At 42.4% G+C, this 20,014-nt stretch overlaps 3 protein-coding genes across 3 annotated transcripts; all 3 read right to left on the bottom strand.

Annotated features, from left to right (window-relative positions):
• Positions 1-1,207: 1,207 nt before the first annotated feature.
• Positions 1,208-2,827, bottom strand: LOC121053630 (ethylene-responsive transcription factor ESR2-like). Its single transcript, XM_040521332.1, has one exon. The coding sequence runs from the start codon at positions 2,563-2,565 to the stop codon at positions 1,504-1,506; it is 1,062 nt and encodes a 353-aa protein (XP_040377266.1). The 5' UTR covers positions 2,566-2,827; the 3' UTR covers positions 1,208-1,503.
• A 7,501-nt stretch (positions 2,828-10,328) lies between these two features.
• Positions 10,329-13,297, bottom strand: LOC121053556. The gene is made up of 2 exons (XM_040520987.1): positions 13,140-13,297; positions 10,329-11,294 (listed from the first exon to the last, which is right to left on the bottom strand). The coding sequence occupies exons 1-2, from the start codon at positions 13,280-13,282 to the stop codon at positions 10,523-10,525; spliced, it is 915 nt and encodes a 304-aa protein (XP_040376921.1). The 5' UTR covers positions 13,283-13,297; the 3' UTR covers positions 10,329-10,522.
• A 139-nt stretch (positions 13,298-13,436) lies between these two features.
• LOC102719745 (ribosomal RNA-processing protein 8-like) lies at positions 13,437-19,405 on the bottom strand. The gene is given in 11 exon segments (XM_015833167.2): positions 13,437-13,480; positions 13,882-13,968; positions 14,090-14,134; positions 15,927-16,041; positions 16,123-16,229; positions 16,981-17,039; positions 17,042-17,074; positions 17,189-17,303; positions 17,897-17,948; positions 18,634-18,695; positions 19,184-19,405. Coding segments are annotated over 10 exon segments (879 nt in total). The 3' UTR covers positions 13,437-13,480; positions 13,882-13,899.
• Between the last annotated feature and the right edge of the window lie 609 nt (positions 19,406-20,014).

Genomic DNA, 20,014 nt, shown 5'->3' with positions numbered 1-20,014 from the left:
GCCATGGTATTAGTTGGGAATTTTGTGCAGCTTACTTTAAATTAGAGCACACGGCATTCCGTTAATACAGCGAAACAACATGTTACTCTCTTTGTTTCGTAATGTAAGATGTTACTTTTTTGCTTGAAATGTTTGATCATTTGTCTTGTTCAAAAATTATGAAAATATCATTTATTTTGCTTGTGACTTACTTTATTATCAAAAGAATTTTAAGTACGACTTGTCATTTTTTTATATTTGACGAATGGTTAAATGTTGCGATCAAAAAAGTTAAATATCTTACATTATGAGATGGGTAGTAATTCGTAATACTGGCATTGCTAGATAAAGCCATTAGTTCTTTTATAAAACTTACACTAGTATTTGTTCCCTCACTTTCCTTGAGCATGCTCTTTAAACTGTTATTGATTGGTGTTTTTGGGCAAAAACCATATACACAGCAATAATATATGATTCTTGAAAAATTAAATAAATCTATTTTTAACACAATTCTTTTAAAATAGACCCCCGTGGCAATCCTTTATTAATTACTACCACAGCTCCAATAGTCTTCAAAATTAGTTTGTTCACTTCTACATCTATCCCAGAATAAATACAACCATCTAAATTGCACTTATCTTTAGATAATAATATTTATAAAAATATATTGTCTTAACTAAAATAAATTGTATATTATGACATTTTATTTAAAAATAAATATAGTAACATCGTCCTTATGTCGTTGATGCTCTTTATTCTATTTATTAATAATCATAATATAAAAATTTTGATCTAGCACTGTTTATATTTTCTTATGTCGAAATGATCCATCCATCTCCTTTTGCCGGAGCCAAATACTCTCCCTTAATGTATTAAATGCAGCGAGTAATAATTTGTAGCGACGTGGTTGAAACACCAACCTGATAAAATAATCATCAGATGTGCATGTAAATTAAGGCCATCAATTATCCTCACCCTGCTTTTACGTCCTGGACATTAAAGTGCTTTCGATCAGAGGTGAAACCGAAAGATTTAGAGAGAGAGAGAGAGAGAGAGAGAGAGAGAGAGAGAGAGAGAGGAATGAGCTATGCAAGCTGGATAGTGAACAATCTCCGTTTTGCTCGTGCATGACGTGAACTAGCTGTGGATGGCAGCATCCATGCTAATGAACGAGCTGAGGAACCCCGGAAGAAACGATAGATCTAACTAGATCAAGATTCAATTTTCACTTAAGAACAAGTTCCAATTTTTCCAAGAAGCTAGGCAAGCATAATGTCATGGATATAAATCTTCCCAAGTTAAAACTAGTACAGAACACCGCCGTAATCTCACCGCCAAGCTACACACCGATTAGTGAAGACGCAGATTGATCTCCAGAGCTCTAGAGAAGAAGGCAGTCGTCGCGAAGCTAGCAAAAAGCGCGCCGCGTTGACGCATCGTCTGCATGCATGCACGACGGCGCGCGCCGGCGACCGTGTCGCGTGCTCGTGCGATAGCGCGATGAGCGGTGGAGAGCTCGCGACGTCAGTTCAGCTTCGGCCGCTGCGGGTGATGCGCCGCAAAGACCTCCAGGTAGGGCTGGCACTGGATCACGTCCTCGAGGAGCCCCTGCGGCATCATCGGGAACACGCGGTAGTCCCCGTCGTTGTCGTCGTCGTCGTCCTCGTTGTAGTCTCCCTCGTCGCGGTCGCCCTCGACGATGCCCCAGGGGGAAGCGGCGGGGGACGCGTCGTACAGCCTCTCATGCTTCAGCGCCGGCCTCGCGTCGCGGAGGTCGTCGTCGTGCGGTCGCCTGGTCGGCGTCGGGTAGAACCCGTGCAGGACGTCTTGCAGGAGTCCCGCCTCTGGTGGCTCCCGCCGAAGGAGGCCTCCCCACTCGTCCTCATCCGCTCCCGGAGCGGACGTTGGCGGCGCTGTTTTGGTGACCGGCGGCGCGATCGCGGTCGTGGCAATGGCGGGCGAAGCGGCAGGCGGAGGCGGCGGTGGCGCGGAGCTGGGAGAGCGAGTGGAGGTGTGTGCGCGGCCGTGGGAATGGGAGTGGGAGAGGGCGTGAGCGTGGCCGTGGCCGGCGTGGTGGAGGAGGAGGCAGCCGTGGGGGGAGGAGCTCATGAGGAGGTTGTGCAGGAGGAGCGCGTCGAGCGGCTGCTGGTGCGTCGTCGCCGCGCCCTGCGGCGCCGGCAAGTTCACCCACGGCCAGCACCCGCCGCCACCGCCAGGAAAACCTGCGGCTGCCGGGACGGGGAAGTTTGTGCGGGCCCTGGTGCCGCGCATGGCTCTCGCGGCGACGTCGTAGGCGCAGGCGGCCTGCTCGGCGGTGTCGAACGTGCCGAGCCAGCGCCGCTCCTTGGACGCCGGGTCCCGGATCTCCGCGGCGAACCGGCCCCACGGCCGGCGCCGCACGCCGCGGTACCGCGTCCCGGTGAGTGAGCCGCCGCCACCGCCGCCGCCACCACCGTCCGCGCCGAGCGACGCCGCCCCGCCGACGGGAGACGGGCGCTTGCTCCGGTGGTGGAGCGCGTGCGCGTGGCCGTGGCCGTACAGCGGCGCGTTGGAGCCTGCCTCGTCCATGGCGTGCGGCGCCTGCATGCTCGACGGATGGATCGACCTGCGGGATCGCAGGGCCGAAGGCTGCGTGGCTCCCTCGCGTGAGCGTGCCTGGTTGCTGGGGATGAGGAGATTGCGCAGCTTCGCCGGCTTATATAGAAGGGAAGGGATGCACTGTGCATGTACCTACCTGTGCCCTGTAGAGAACATCTCATCCTCCATTCCTCCTGCCATGGCGTGGCCCCGTGGGCAGGACAGGGGGGCCGGCCATTGTCTGTGCTTTCTCCGCTATTACTCTAACCAAAGTGAGAAATGAGAGTAGTAGGATCGCGTAGTTCTTGTTCTTCCCCAGTTTTCGTTAGACCCGATTAGTCGGGAAAAATTTTTGGGTAAGAGAACGCGTACGATTATATATTTAAAATATTAAACATAATTTAATTATAAAATAAATTTTAGATTCCATCTATAAATCGTGGGATGAATATTGTGCGTCTAATTAATCGCTGGTTACTATAGAATCATGTATTAATTAGACTTAAAAGATTGGTCTCACAATTTTCTTCATAACTGTGTTATGTATATTTAATAATTTATTTAGATGTTTAAAGATTCGATCTGATATTTTTTGAAAATGTTTTTTGGAACTAAACTGGACCTTAGCGAATTTTTATAAGACAATTCTGGTGCATTTTTAATACTGCACCATTTTAATATGTAAGTCCGGTCATATAGCAACATAACGTTCAAGTGAAACATTACCATGCTAATAATTATGTTTTGGCAGTAATATATTGTTAGGCTACACGAGATGTCGTGGTCAAATGATATAGATTTTAGAAAATAAGTTTTTTATGATTTTTTTAAAGATAAATATTGAAAAGATGCTAGAAATAAAAGAAATTCTGATTAGTGCCTGTAAATAAACCCTGAGTATCCTTCAATATCTTTACCAATAAAAAGAAGCAGAGTCATTGCTGCCCTCTTATTCCTGAAAAAAATATGAAAAATATGATTTCAATCCAAATAACAGTATGTACGGAAGAGCAAAAGTTTACGTGAAGATTAAGGTCTTCGCGTGCCTCTTGTTCATGGATAGAGTGAATACCAGGGATATCCTTAAAAAAACATTGTAAACCGCTGCTGCAACAATAAATTGTTCTATTTGCAGTTAGGGTGAGAAATATTTGTAAAAAAAAGTTATATATAAAACTTTTATATACGTATTCTTAATAATCTAAAAATCAAGATAAAAAATAAACTTTGATGAAAAAACCGAAAATTAACTCTAAATTTAAAGCCAACAATTTAAATTTTAATATATAAGTTTAAGCAGAAACGAAACAGATAAGACGAATACCTTTCAGGGAGACTAGGATTCATCTTTTTTAAATGTGCTTTCACTCTAGAATACTGGACATCCATAGATTGGATATGGAACATGTCCATGGAATTTATTCAGGTGATTCATAATAGGAGAATGCACTTTGGTTCTAAGGGGTTGTTTAGATGGGACTTAACTTTTAGCTCTATGTCACATCGGATATTTGATACTAATTTAAAGTATTAAATATAGACTTTAATAAAACTCATTCATAATCTTAGACTAATTCACGAGACGAATCTAATGACCCTAATTAATACATGATTAGCCTATGTGATGCTACAGTAAACATTTGCTAATTATGGATTAATTAGGCTTAGAAAATTCGTTTCGCGGATTAGCTCTCATTTATGAAATTAGTTTTTTATTAGTCTATATTTAATACTTTAAATTAGTGTCCAAACATCCAATGTGACTAGGGACTAAAAATAAGTCCCTAGAAACAAACACCCCCTAAAATCTTTATGGAAATTTTCCTGCAGGAATACCTACCTAGTTACCCCTAAGCTTGCAGTCATTGGTAATGACAAAAACACAGGATGAAAAGACAACTGATGTTGGACCATGGAAACAACAATTCACGGGAATGCCATGTTAAAGAACCACATTACTCCACCCAGAATGTTTGGTAGTTAAACTCTAGTGTGCTGATGATGTAACACAGGAGGTCCTGCTGTAAAATAGGTCAATGCCAAAATGAAAAAAAAAATGCTCAACACCTCTTATTTGACTTCTTCGCTATTTTAAAACACGAAAAGATCCAAATTAAAATCCAAAAATGCAAAGCTCAACGTCTCTTATTTAACTTCATTGAATCATTGTCACAGTGTATGCTAAACTGGACATACTACTATATGCATGCACTTGTGGTATCACTCCTCTAATAACAGATACAATAGCAGGCTATAAGTCAGCTATAAGTATATTTTAAAGAGATAAGAGGGGAGAGAAGAGAGGTGGACTACTAATTTGTAGCCAGCTGCACACGGATTCTAAAACACAATGTATGTATGAGGGCATTCCCAACCCATAACACTAGATATGGTTTCTATAAACTTCTCATCATCAAGAAACTAGTACTAGACACTACTATTTTAATGCAAACACCACTATTCCATACTTAAATTTAATGCTACTTATCTCACATAATATCTTGGATGCTGAGTAGAAACCATGTCTCATGCAAGACATTGTTTTATTCTCTTTCCTCATTTATTCACTTGCCACATCATTTTTCATCCGATGTGACAACTTATTTAATACTATGGACACCATCCTAGTCATTGGGTTGGGAATGCTCTGACATGTGAGACTACTAATGTTTTGTAGGTAACTATTGTATGAATTGACTATTAGATTGACTATAGATGAATTGGAGTTAGTAGTTGGCTATACTATTGAACTTGCTCTAAACAAGGAGCGATACAAGAAACCGATGATTGAATAATCAATAGGATGGCCGATGCAAGGTAACCCTATTTATTTTTTATTTTATATCCCATTCACATGGGCTTATAGACAGGTACTACCGTTAAGACTTGTTCTTGGTAGAAGAGAAGGAAGGAATTGGCTCACCGCTCGCCTGCTGTTACTGTAACCCATCCATGAGCGGCGAGAGCGTCAAACATAGAAGGCGATTGTTTTTTCTTGGAAAAAACCAAAATAACATATTTATAAATAAAAATTATAATTTATAAGTAAAACTTTATACATTTATTTTTAGCGATAAAAAAGGTAAGGTTTAAAAGTAAATTTCAATAAAACACCTCCAAACTCAATCTCGAGTTTAAGTAGTAGCCGGCTCGTGGCGCTAGTACTGCGCAGGGGTAGCCGCGTCGTCGCCCGTGGCATTGCCGCCGGTGCCTGGCCAATCTGCGCAGGGTAGGGGTGGGTTGTTGCATGCATGCAATTTCGTGGTGCGGGCGTGTTAATCACCTCATCATTAGCTGAATGCATGGATCGATCGTTTTGCGCGCGCCCTCTCGCACTTCCCGTTTACTCCATCGATCAATCATTTAACTCCATCGATCCACCACCACCCAACCCCGGCCCGAGCGCGTTCGAAGTCAGCGGCCCCCAGCGCCCCGGCCGGCCACACGCCGATCCGTACGTGTCCCCCGTCCGTCAGGGCCAGGGAGGCGTCTTGCGTTAGAGTAGGTTTAACACCAGAGCTAACCTAATTAATTCAAGATTTTCTGTTATTATATAGAGTTATTTGTGTGCTATCAAATTTTAGACAAGAATACAAAATATATATATATATATTTTAATACATGAATAAATCTAGCAAATCTATAAGTCTTATAGTAATATAGAGCGGAGATACTAAATAGCTGTAAGCTTATATTAGAGTTAACATGCATACTCACTCTATCTCATAAGGTCATTCTCAGTGGTCTCTTTTATTTCACAGTTTTCAAGTATGACACGTCAACGTTCTAGTTTTGTTATGTGATATGAAAGGACATTTCTTAGTGGTCTCTTTCATTTCACAGTTTCATAGACTTGATAGACTATTAAATTCCTGTATGGGAGTATGATTAAATGTGCGTACAAATTGTTGCATGAGAGGAAAATGGGAGGTGGACCCCGTATAGGATCTAGATGAAAGAATGGTTTGGCCTCAATGGACTTTCATTCGGCTTTCATTTGTTTCAAAACAACGCCACAAGCCTTTCACTAGGATGAAAGAGTTCTCTTCTCTTTCTTAATTAAATTCTTATCATGTCATCAAAAAATCTGATGTGGCATCTAACTAACGCCAAATGAAAGAGACATTGAGAATGGCCTAATATAAGACATAACTACCACTAACACAAAGATCAATAAATAGTTATACCAACACGTACATAAGTGCATATATGCATGCATGCATGTAATGCGGTTGGTTGTTTTGATGGTAAAATTTAAAATAAATAAAATTTAGAGAAAAAATATAGGCTAGTTCATACATACTTGTGTACACCTCTTATATATTATAGAATAGAGAATAAAAATAGTTATGTCTTATTTTATTGGGTAGGGAGAGTATAATAGATAGTTGTAAGGTTGACTTCACTATTTTTCTATTATCATTTTCTCTAGAGTATGCCTATTTAATGCATATATCTTGAAGCATGTGTATGGTTATCTTTTGCATGAGAGCCAACATACATATTTTTAATTTTCTCTTCTTCACGTAAGTTTATAGTTGGCTTGCGGCTATTATACTTGCTCGTAGAGCATTTAAAACAGAGGTGGATGTCACATCTAATTTTATTTATATAAGCAACTCATTAATTAAAGATATGGCACAAACAATACATCACCTCTATATTATGAATTTTAACAATTAATTAGTCAAACTACTATTTTCTTTCTCTTTTTCTTTAGGATTGGGCAGATGTTACCCCTTTCATGAGAGGTGCCTCATTCGTTCAGTCTACTATCTTTTTATCTCCTCCATGTCACTATCTAATCATACATATCATCTTAGAATTGGTGGTAATTAAGAGACACTTAGCACTTGCTCTCACGGTCTCACCGTTATAAACAATGCTCGGCATTGATCGATCCCTGCTCTGCCCTGCTTGTCCCTCTGAAAAGGAAAGGGAAAAGGCGCGCACTGTGCAGATATGGAAAGGCCTCGCCCCGCGAGGGTGCAGTACTAGCAGTGGTACGTGTACTTCGATCGATCCCAACGTAGCTTAGCTTTTAGCTAGGGAGAGAGCATGCATGTCTGCGTACAAGCAGGAACAGCAGAGAGAAAGAAAAAAAAAAAGAAAAGGCATCGCGCACGGCAGGCAGAGACGCCCGATCATCATGGCGCCTTTCAGGCTTTCGGATCGTTGCACGGGGACACAAGCCCGATCTCCTTGTCCCCCCCACGGCGGCGCATGCACGAATACGCGGACACGTACGTACGCACGCAGGCACGCAGAAGCTAGCCAGAGAAGCCTCTCCTCCTCCTCGATCGTCGATCGATCTTGTGATCTTGATCACTCTCTGGAGTCTGAGGCACGGGATCAGGGCCGTCAGGCCGTCGTCAGAGCATGCTCGTTCGTTCTCTCTGCGATCTCCGGGTGTGCATGCATGCATCCAATGCGTCCAGGTAACAACAAGGAGAAGCCTCCAAAACACAGCTAGCTAGGCTCCATTTAATGCATGCAGCATGCGACACACGCTCGCTCGCTGTTCGATCGATCGACCGGATATACCCGCTGCGTGCTGCCGCTACGGCTACGACGGCCGGAGCCGGCAGCCGGCCAGTGCCCAGCGCGTCGTACGGTGGCCAGAATACTGTATCCTCCGGGGCTATGTTACTGCTCCACGCTGTGAAACCAACTAATGTAGCATGATTATCGCATAATTATTGAGGTTTTTTTTCTATGATATGATTCGACGTGTACGTACGTGGCCGTGTGTTGCATCCATGGATGCTTGCATGGCGGCCTGGTGCGCGTGCAGCCATGCAAGCTCGCATGCGTGCGCTTGGTGGCCGCTGCCTCGATCTCGAGTTGACCTGACCGGTCGGGCACGCACCTATGCCTTAGCTCTCTCGCGCGCGCTACTGGCTATGACGACCGTGCAGGCCGGTCGGCGCGACCACGATCTGCAGCTGTGCGCTAGCTGCACGCGTAGATCCATCCCCGCAGCTTTCCCGCTTGGGAGGAGTACTACGTGCGTAAACGCGTACGGTGGTTCTTGTCGCGCGAGGGGGTGGGGGTATTCGGAGCGGAGGCATGCATCCCATTGTTTGTCATACGGTCATATATACCTATACCCCGACAGACCAAACCGATGTTGGGTGTGCAATTGCATGTATTTGTTACCTCTAATGTCAATGTATTTGTTACTTTTATAAATTTCAATGTATCCGGAAAAGAAGTTGCCGGCTGGGATGTTACACCAGGCCCACTCACTGCCGACCGCCACGTATGCACCCGCATCCTCTACCTGCGCCTGCGTCCTTGGGTGTTTAACGTGAGGTGTATTAGCAGTACAAATGATGTGCCAATAAATTCGTTTATCCAGTAAACTCAACAATGGTTTCTTTGCTAAGCAATTTTTATGGTATAAATTTCATATATAATTTATTGTATCTCGTATAAATTTGTCATAAGTGGGTATTTAATTCGTATTAATAAAATGTAATTAGTGTGATACGAAGGAATGCGATATGAATTAGCTGTCGGAGTACGGAGAAAAAAAATGGATGAGTTGTTGGTAGCATGGACCGAAAAAACGTAACGTACTTAACGCAATAGCGGAACGTGCGCGCGCGCGTACTGCAACGGGCGGGTGACGCAGGGCACGGTGGGCTTATACCCGCGCGCGCGCGGCGGGGAATGGCCGTCCGCTCCGGGACCGGGAGACGGGGAGGGCCGTACCGCGCGCGTGTGCTACATGCGCCGCGATCTGACCCACTGGGGGGGCGATTCGATACGATTTGACGCGGGCCGATGGGGCGGGGCGGGGCGGGGCGGGGCGGGGGGAAAGGCAGATTAAACTGGAACCGGCTTTTTGTCCCCTCGATCGCTCGCTCGACCGCCGGTCGGCCAGCCAGCCAGACGGACGGACTGCTGCTGGCCCGCCTGCCGCATTGCCGTGCCGTGCCGTGGCGTGTCGCAGTTGCGTTGCCTCCTCTCGTCTCGTACGTTGTGGCGTTTGTTTCGGGACGATGCCCTCATGCCGGTTCCTGTATTGTCCAGAGTTACCGTTCCTCCTGTATGGTTGATTGGTTGCAGCTTGACAGCTTCAGCTTTGTGCAGGTCGAGCGGTGATGGTTTAGGCTCAATGGCTGCAATGCTCCACGGGACGTCGACCGCCCGCAGGCTTGGCAGCCGAGTCGCTCCCAAAGGCCAAATCTTCAATCCTACGTTACGGCAGCCAAAAACTGTTCAATTTTACCCTTGAGATAACCCCAGCCGCTCCCACGGACTCATCCACCCCCAACAGTAACATTCGCACGTACATCCTACTGTGCTGTAGCCTCCGTCTCAAATAACGTTATTTTTAGACATCCTGAACTTATCAATACAGATATATGAGTATCGATATAGATGTGGAATGTTATATGAGAAGCGGTAGCCATTATACAAAGTATCCCAAGTAGGCGTAAAACTTGAAGAGGGGTTACGGTTCTGGTTACCGTGGGCTCTTATTACTTTCGAACATTGTTTTAACTTTGCCCCCAATACAAGTCGAGCATCAAACTATCAGACACTGCGAGTAAAAGAGTTAGGAAAATACATATCATCACTCTTTTTTACTACTTATATTTATAAGCCAAAATTTAAATTTATAACATTAAATTTAGAGTTAATTTTAGGGGTTTTTTACTGTATTTTAGAGTTTATTTTCCAGCCTTGCTTTTAGATTGCTAAGAGTATGTATATAAAATTTTATTTATAAATTGTTTTTTGTTTATAAATGTGTTCTTTGTTTTTTTATACAAAACCAAATAGGGCATGCCATTACAAATATGACAGTTTAGAAAAATGCAATTACAATTCACCTAATCGTAAATGACATTACAATTCTTAAACATGCCATTTTATGCACCTTGAGAGCTAGTGGAACCAAATGCAGGCTAATGTATTTCCTAAAATACCCCTGCTTCATCTCTTCTTCCACCACTCAACCCCACCGCTCCCCCGCCGGGGAGTTGCTCCAGCTCCTCTCCGCCGCGCCCCCGACTTCCGACCTTGCCCGCGCCGTCTTCTCCACCTCCCGTACCGGCGACGTCGTCCTTGTCGTCCTCCGCTTCCCTCCTTCGACGCCCCATTCTTCCTCCTCGCACCCCCTTCCAGCCGTCCCTACCCCCTGCCACTGACGACTGCGTCGGCCACCCGCATCCGCCGTCTTCGCCTCCGCGGTCGACGCGCCGCCCGCTCGCCACCGATGGCGCCGTGGCGGTTGGCCCACGCGTCGTAGACCCAATCGACGATGACTAACACACGGCGCACCGTGTAAAGCAGCGAAACCAGCGCTCTCATCGGCGGCGAGAACGCCCCCACCCGCATCCGCCGTCTTCGCCTCCGCGGTCGACGCGCCGCCCGCCCGCCGCCGTCGACTGTGCCGGCCGGTCGCCCTCTCCAGATGGGGAGGACCGGCAACCCGCAACCATCGCCGCGTCGTCCACTCGCCTCCGCTATCTTCGTCTCCGTGGTCGGTGTGCCGCCCACCCACCGCCGTCGATTGCGTCGGTCGACGGCCCTCCGGATGGGGAGAACTGCCCCCCGCTGATGTCGCCTTCGCTTCGCCGCAGCCGTCGTCGCGCCGCCCGTCCGCCGTCGTCAACTCCGTCGTCGCCGCGTTGCCCGCCTTCTCGCCCTGCCCGCGCTCATAGCCGTGCCCCCACCTGTCGCCACCCACTTTACTCAGTGCCTCCGGCCACTTTTCTTCGGCACTTTGCAATATGGGCATTTTGGTCAATATGAAATTACATTAGTCCGCATGTGAGCCCAATAGCTCTCAAGGTGTATAAAATGACATGTTTCTGAAAGAGTATTATAATGACATATTTATGATAAGATAAATTGTAATGATATTTTTCTAAACCGTCATATTTATAATAGCATGAATTTAATTAACCCAACCAAATAATCACCACCTATTACTATACGATGAGAAGGAACATGGCCTGTAGCTGTATGTTACCCTTTGATTTTCGTCACATGCATGTGGTTATTACTGTACCATGAGCAGGCACAGTTTACACATTGAATGACTCTCGGCTTCTGCACTATTTAATCCTTTTCAAGAACAAGTTATTAAAATGAAAATGTTTGAAACTATTTTACTCCGTGCCAGCCCCAATAACGTGGAGATCCTTCCTCTCTGCACCATGGCTATTGTCGCACAAGTTCATGCCTCCTGGGTGGGCCGCACTGAGTCAACAAGATCCGCAACAACCCCTGGCACGGAAATGAAGGACCTTCAAGTTTTCAGAGGTGGCACGGCAGCAAAACAATTCATTTTTTAAATAACCTTTAAACCGGTCAATTTTACAAATACTTATAAAAAGGGCCAAAGAGCGTAAATTTCAAGAATAACTTATCCACTGAAAATATACGACAACTACTTTCATCATAGTAGAAGTCAACTTACTCGATTTATCCCGCTAGTATGTTTAGCGTGTTAGAAGAAGAGGGTGGTCTGACTAACCGAAACATCACCTCTACAAGGATTTGGGTCGTTCTTTGGGCATATTTGGATAATGTGGTATTAAGGCCACGTTCGCTAGAGAGATGGATAAGTTAACTTATCTGGCGCGGAAAACGTAGCAATAGATTAATACATGATTAATTAATTATTAATTATTAAAAAAATATGAAATAGACTAATATGATTTTTAAAACAACTTTCCTATAGAAAATTTTTTAAAAAAATACACCATTTAGCAGTTCAAGAAGCGTGCGCGCGAAAATCGAGAGAAATAAGATATCTTATCCGGCTACCGAACGTGGCCTAAGTGGGATTGGAAAATGAAAATAAATTGATGGTTAGGATGGAATGAGGTGAGAAGAATGGATGGTTGAGATTTATAGATAACCTTTAGTGGGTGGGCGATCAATTCCTAACCCATGTGCCAAATGGACCCTTTGGGTATAGGTCATGTGAGCACTAGGACTTACCACAAGGCCACGATAGGAGAATTTTTTTTAGAAATAATACTATTTCAGTGAGAAATACAAAAAAATAGCGTTCAGATAACTAAAATCACAAGGTTAACAACCTATTGAACAACCAAAATTCAATAGCAGGATTTGTTGGACAAGATTGTTGGCACGGTAAGAAAACTGAAAGCAAATGGTATATGTGCATACCCTGTTGAGTGTTGAAGCAATATCTCCAATATGGTGGCGGGACCTATCAAATGACCACTGTTCGATGGGCTACCGTGCAACGTGCAGGTTTCACGTTTTCCCTTAGACCTCTGAAACCATTGTACCACGGAGCAAAAGATTCCATAATTATCGTAGTTTCTTTGGCTTTTAATGGGTTTTCACGGCGATAATCAACGATTTTCATGGCGGTAGCTGCTGCAATTTTGCAAACCCTGGCAACATGCATTCACTTTTATTTTTTAAAGATTGGTTGAATAAACACAGTTTAATCTGTTATCTGATATGACTTCTCCGTAGCTAATCGTGTCGGCACCGTTCGATATGTGCCATAGTGTAAACTTACGAACCAAACGATCTCTACTTTTGCAATTTTCGATTGACATAACATTATTCCAAAAACGAACCTGATCGAAGCCGTGTGCATCATGTGGTAACGTTCTCTCCATATTTGCATCCTCCAGGGAGTTTCCTTGCGATGTGCTAATAGCACTGGCTGAAGCAGAAAAAGAACCCCCCTCACCCCCTGGGTTTGTCTCCATCTTCCCATTGGGCGTCACCGAGGTCGCCGCGAGATGCCACTAATGAGCTTATCCAGGAGATTCAGGGGGCAAGATTGCATTTACCTGAACTGAACGTCCGGGATGGAACCAGACTACCAGAGGCCATGGTGGCGAAAGGGTAGAAAGGTAATGCAGAGGATTTCTGACAGCTCCTCGTGCAAACTATCTGCACTAGGTCTAATGTTCTGCAGAAAACGAGGCTTGCATCATGTCAAATACCAGATATACTGCACCAGTGTATGAGCAGGAAATGTTACATATGGTAAAAAAAAAAACAGAGTTCTATGATATTAATCAAGATACTACAGCAAAACCCACTCTAGGGGGAAGATTGAGCAGTGAAATCAAACCAGGGTTAATAAGTTAATAACCTTATAAGCTACAACGAATAGACACCACACTAGCAGCTTCATATGTACATCTAAATGTCTAGGTCTTTGTCTGGTGAGATCTAATGCATAAAGAAAATCATGCAAACAGCGAATAGATAAAAAGTAGTAGAAACAGACAGGAGTGACATACGGGAACATAGAGTACATCAATAATTTAATATAAGAGAACTTTGGAAGAGGTCTAGTACAATTACAGTTATCAGTGGAAGACATCATCGCCGTTTGTACAAGCAAGGTTTCAACTGAGGCCAATCGATGGTTTTGGCCACCTTATTCTTTTCCTGCAGAGACATGTGAAACCCCGCATTCAATGCCAAACATATAGACGACCAATAACCTTTCCATGATCAAAGTATGGAGTAATTTTCATGTGTAGTTAGGTACCGAAGTGGCATAACTGACCTTTTTCTGTAAATAGAACAGAATGAACATTTTATTTTTCGCATCCTACAGAAAGAAGTCAATTGCCTATTAGAAAACATGATAACACTGTTCTCTTTCCAAACGGTAGTCTTGTGTCAATACAGAACAATTTTCATATCACAAACTGGAAATCCGTCATGTAGACTTTTGAGCATGGAAGTATGGGACTAAAAAATAGATCAACGGAAACATTTCTGCTACATCACAATGAAGAGCGAATGGGAACAAAGAACATAATAGTTTCTGAAGCACATGATAAAGGTTTGATGTTTGAAAATATGACCTATGGTTAGGTAACTGCTGCACTAAAAGCAGCATCATGGCTCTGAATATTTAGTGATCCTCAGCCATAATTATGTGTGGAACATAGCAATATAGCATACAATGCTAAGACAACAGGATTGTCCCTGCCACATGCTTCTTACCTTACCACATAACAACCTACATAACCAGCAAAACAGGGGTTTATAATGAGTGACATTTCAGCTTTCACAAATATTAACTTTTGGACAAAGTTTATATTGCAATCACTTGAGCATGATAAATAGACCTAATGACGCAGTGTCATGTGTGCAATGGAACTCAATGATATAATCAGTCGTAGATCCAGAAAAGCTTTAGATCTTATTATATAAAGTATTTGCTATGAAAATTTTGTCTCAAAGCATTCAAATTCTATAGCGCATCTGCCTGACGAGCTCAGGCAACTGCCTGGGGTTACCAGACAGTAGATACACCCCTGGATATAATGGCATCTCACATCGCTGTGGTGCATACAGTTGGAAATTGGAATAAAAAAGGTCAAGACATTGACAAAACATTATAGATTAAATAGTGATTCCTCCATTTCATATTACAAGAAACTTTGGGTTTCTCCAAAATTAAACCTCTTCAATTTTAACCAGCTTTATAGAAAAATGTGCTAACATCCACAATACCAAATTAGTTTCATTAAATTCACCAAATAATCTATTTTTATAGTATATTTATTCTGTGTTTAAAATGTTTCTACATTTTTCTATAAACTTAGCAAACCTAAATAAGTTTAACTTAAGATAAACCCAAAGTGACTTTAAGATATGAAAAGGAGAGAGTGGCAAACAGACCAGTGCAAACTAGTTGCCTAGAATGGCCTCGGTTTCAGACAAACTTTATGGGTCAAATATGAACAAGACAGATATAATGATCACCAATCCTGTCAAGCTAGTTTCCAGCCCTCCAAAAAGTTGAAGATTTTTTTCAGTATACAAGTCATTATCACCCTTATCTTTTCACTTTTGCTTATAAGCCAAAATTTGAATAATAAACCTTAAATTTGGAGTTGATTTTGAAGTTTTCCATCATAGTTTATTTTTCAGCATTTGCTTTTAGATCGCTAAGAACACGTATACAAAAGTTGTATTCACAAATTAGTTTTCGTTTGCAACTACGCCATTAGGCTTTTTCCATGGAAAAGCGAAAAGATGACGCTCTGTTCCATCAATTTGTGAATAGCGTATGGCCTTTTACAGATATGCAATTCAGGAGAGCCTCGGTTTGCCATCAGTAAACACCATTATTATGTTATAATCCTTCTAGGGCTTCGCTATATAAAATTACCTCGTCATAACTATGAGGCTGTTCGGTTTATTACCATTTTCAACTGGACCAAAATTTGGCAAGAAGCAAAACAAACATGTCTCATATATCCCTCCATACCAAAATCTGGTAATTCTAATACTCATCATCACACTTAAAATTCAGGAAAGGCATCAAACCAAATTGAACTCCTAAGTCCACTTGAGAACAACGTAGAGGAAACCTTAAGAATACAAACCTTTGAAACAAGGGAGAACCCAAGCTTGCTGATGGCTTCACAAAATTTATCAGGATCAGCACCTCCAGTGTTTGGGTCTAGCCTACTCCTCACTTCAGCAATAAGAAGCCAACCACTGGATAAACAAATGTATCATAATAAAAGAGGGACCCATAGACTGTCATAGAAGTCTAGCAGCTAATGATTAGCGCCGAACCTTGGCTTCAGAACTCTGTTTGCTTCCTCTATGTACCTTGGATAGTTTGTACCCATCAAAGAAAGACAAAATATTGCCACATCTACAGAGGATGACTCCAATGGTGTCTACAGAAATAACAAGGCCTTTAGTAGTAACAACTCACTTAAGAAAATAAAGTCTTTACTGTTTATTTCATATAATTGGTTTCAAATACTTTTAGATTAATTTCTTGTTTACAGAAGGAACATTGCACATAACAGATCACAATAAGCACTAAAAATGTCAAAGTTAAAGGAATACACTTGATGTCTTGATGAAGCCTCATAACGAGCACAGAACCGCAAGGATAAATAATGGAGTAACAAACTATTTAGTAAATCACATTTATTACTATTTGGACAATTCTTTTAAAGAATTCCAATGTCCCAAAAACTAATGATTTCTTCCTTCTTGTGTCGTATTAAAGAATTTTCAGAACTTATATTTGGTAGACTAATACACTTCCATCATAGGAATTAGCAACTGGAAAGCTCCAGTGCTTTTCGGCCTTCATGCATATACTGACATTACTTCTAATCCATGCACGAGTTTATTGATTATTGACCATAATGGCTTTTAAGAAGAACATGTTAGTATCATAAAATATCAGTGCTAAAACAGAATTTACTATGCAATGACTTGAAATCATGATAGATAAATTATGGACCCACACTAAGAAATCAAGGTAAAAATGACCTTGTACAAGAATATATCCAATATTTGGAGGATCAAACTTGGTTCACTGGAAATGAACCTAGAAGCGGATGCTAACACACAGAAACAAAATGCAAACACGTTAAAGCACCAAGGAGGCCCATGATATGGTTAAATGCTTACATGAGCCATATCACAGGCAATCACTGAAGGGTCATCTGAAACAAGATCGATGGAGAAACCTTATTCTTCACATTTTTAGAAACTGTTGCGTTCCCTAAAAAAGATGTCAATTGTATTAGCGTGATTGTGCCAGGGCAATTCAAAAGGAAACATTGTGAGAAGATACCGGCATCTTGAGAGTAAATGACTAAATATTTAGCATGCTTACCACAGCCAAAATCTGCAACTGTCCAAGCCGCACTATTACTATTCAACCAATTAATTATAACATTTACTGGTTGCTCTGGCCAAAGTGACATTTGCTCTTGATATCCTCCATGATACTAAATGAGAACAAAGTGAAATACCAGTCATGTATCAGGTTATAATGAAACTTGGGGCAATTATTGCCCTACCAAGCTATGCAAGAAGTCCCTGCATATCAATCACTGAAATTGCATCTTCCTTCGACAAAATACATGAAGTATTCAAACCAGAAAGAAACAACTACTCTCTCTGTTTCAATATAGGGCATATTTTGTTTCGTTAGGACAAGAGTTTAACCATCGATTACTCTTATGCGAATATAATTATATAATAGATATTATATATTAGATTCATATTCAAAAATACTTTCTTATGATTATACTTTTGTTTTCTGTCACGTAAGTGATATATAAATAATCATCGGTCAAAGTCTTGTCCTAACAAAACAAAATATATCTCATATTTTGAAACAGAAGGAGTAATAACTTGAGGTTTGTGTAGGTAAAACTGTAAAATTAGAAAAGAAAAGGCACTGACTTATGAGTTGGCAATGTAAGATATAAAAAGGTTGCCACCTAGGTTTGAAAAATTGTTGTTTGTAGCCTTACAAGATAGAGTTCATTTAGTAAACAATAAAATTATCAAAATGGATGAAAAGTGAATAACATACCACATCAAAAAGGTCAGGCTCATTTGTGAAGTAGTCAAAAGCATCTTTACCGCTGAAAAGAATAAAGAATGTTTGAGTGAAGGTGTGAATCATGCAACAATAAAGCTCCAGTTTCTACAATCCCAGTTTCCAAGGGTAATGTCAATGTCACACCAAGTACTCCAGTTTAGAATTCTATGCGCCATAAGTGAGAGGGCAATCCTTTTTTTTCAGGCATACCAGTTGATATGATGGATAATTAACAGTGCCACATCAGACAAAGCATGAAAGTTAAGATTGATGCACGCCACTATCCCCAAGCATGATTAACAACAGCAGCATTTTGTACGGAAAGGAAGACATAATACTACTCCCTCCAATTCCATAATTCCTATCGTTTTGGATAAGGTTGTAGTCAAACTTTTAAAACTTTGACTATTGATAACTTCTAAAATATTTTGTTTGTAGATACTAGGACAACATGTATAGATGAGTCTTAAAAATATTTATCTGCTGTGTATATTATAATAGAAAAATATAATCAAATATAAGTTTTAAAGACCGTGTCGTTATGCAAAACGACAGGAACCATCAAACAAGAGGGACTATTTGGATATTTTTCAAAAATATGATATTTGAAGTACATTCATGTTCTTGCACTTCATTATTGGCCAAAAACTGTCTAATATAGTGAGATAATGTGAAGCATTGAAGACATCATTAGCGGAAAGTACTGTTCTGTGGAGAAGAGTGCGAACCTGCAAGTGTACAGTTTCTCATTTAACATTCTGAAATGACCACCAGATAACCTTGCACGCATCTAGAATGCACATCATAAGATAAACATATCAACTAATTAGTCCAGAAAAAAAAACGTCAAGAATAAACAGAAAGTAAACTCGGTAACACATTCATCTCCAAACTGTAGGCTAATTTGTCAAAACAAAGTAAAAGTTATTAAACATGTTAAGGAACGGCAAATGAGAGCCAAATAAAAATTTGAATACTGTGCTATTTTGGCTGAACTCGAGCAATATATAACCTTGCCTAAGAACTGGTGCTACTAAGAGTAACAGAGGAGGGACCCTACCCTATTGCTTTGACGTCGCTCGCACAAGGGATCACGCACACCTTCCCTCGAACCCAAATCACCAACCAACACATCAAACGCACTCAGAAGTTTCGAAACGAAACCATCCCCCCACCACCACTACTGATACTGCTACCGGGCACTGCATACTCCTCCGGCTCCGACCAATACACGCCTATGCATAGGCCTAGCAACATCTGCTCCGGTGAGCCGATTACCTTGTCGAGGAGGCACGTGGGCTTCTTCGTCGGCTTGCAGCCTCGTCCCCCGCCCCCGGGCGTAGCGTCGGACCCGCGCTTCCGCTTCGCCGGTGGGGCGGGCGGAGGAGCTGACCCCTGCGGAGACGACGAGGCCTGTGGCTTCCGGCGGTTCCGTCCGCCTCCTCTCCGGCGCAGCTTGCGGCCGCCAGCCGCTGCCGCCTCCCTCGGCGGAGGGTCCATCGGTGAGGCGGAGGCGGAGGTGGCGCGAGGGCTTCGAGGTTTCGTTCCGCTGTCTTGGGCCGCGGCCGGAGGCTAGTACCGAGAGGAAAGCGCAGAGGCGGACCATTGTGCATGTATACCTCTCGGCCCAATATGTTGTTGGGTCTGGCTATATGGGCGCGGCCCAGGAGAGCGTAGGAGGCTGTCCAGTTGATTTGCAATAGGTGCTTCTTTTCGTTGCGTTTATAAGCCTAAAAATACGTATTCCGCCGCGTTTTTAGGTCGGTTTAGTAATCGGCACGTAAAACGTAGTAGTTTATTAGCTATAATAAATTGGTATGATTTTTTAATTACCTTTCCTATATAATGTTTTCAGAAAAAGCACGCCGTTTAATATTTTGGAAAGCATATAAAAAACGAACGAGTGAATTTGGTTTAGTTAACCTGGGTAAAAAACATGACATTGGTTTAGTTAACCTGGGTAAAAAACATGACATTCATGTATGCTATAATGCAAGAATTTTGATCTTGTCTAAATTTTTTATCAATAATGTATAGTTGGTATATATTTATATCTATTAGCATTTAAATGAATCTAAACAAGACTATGAACTTTTATATCATGGAAAA

Source organism: Oryza brachyantha, chromosome 2 (genome assembly GCF_000231095.2).
Source record: "Oryza brachyantha chromosome 2, ObraRS2, whole genome shotgun sequence".
Taxonomy (NCBI): domain Eukaryota; kingdom Viridiplantae; phylum Streptophyta; class Magnoliopsida; order Poales; family Poaceae; genus Oryza; species Oryza brachyantha.
The sequence above is the reverse complement of the archived record's forward strand: the minus strand, read 5'-3'. Positions and strand labels throughout refer to the sequence as shown.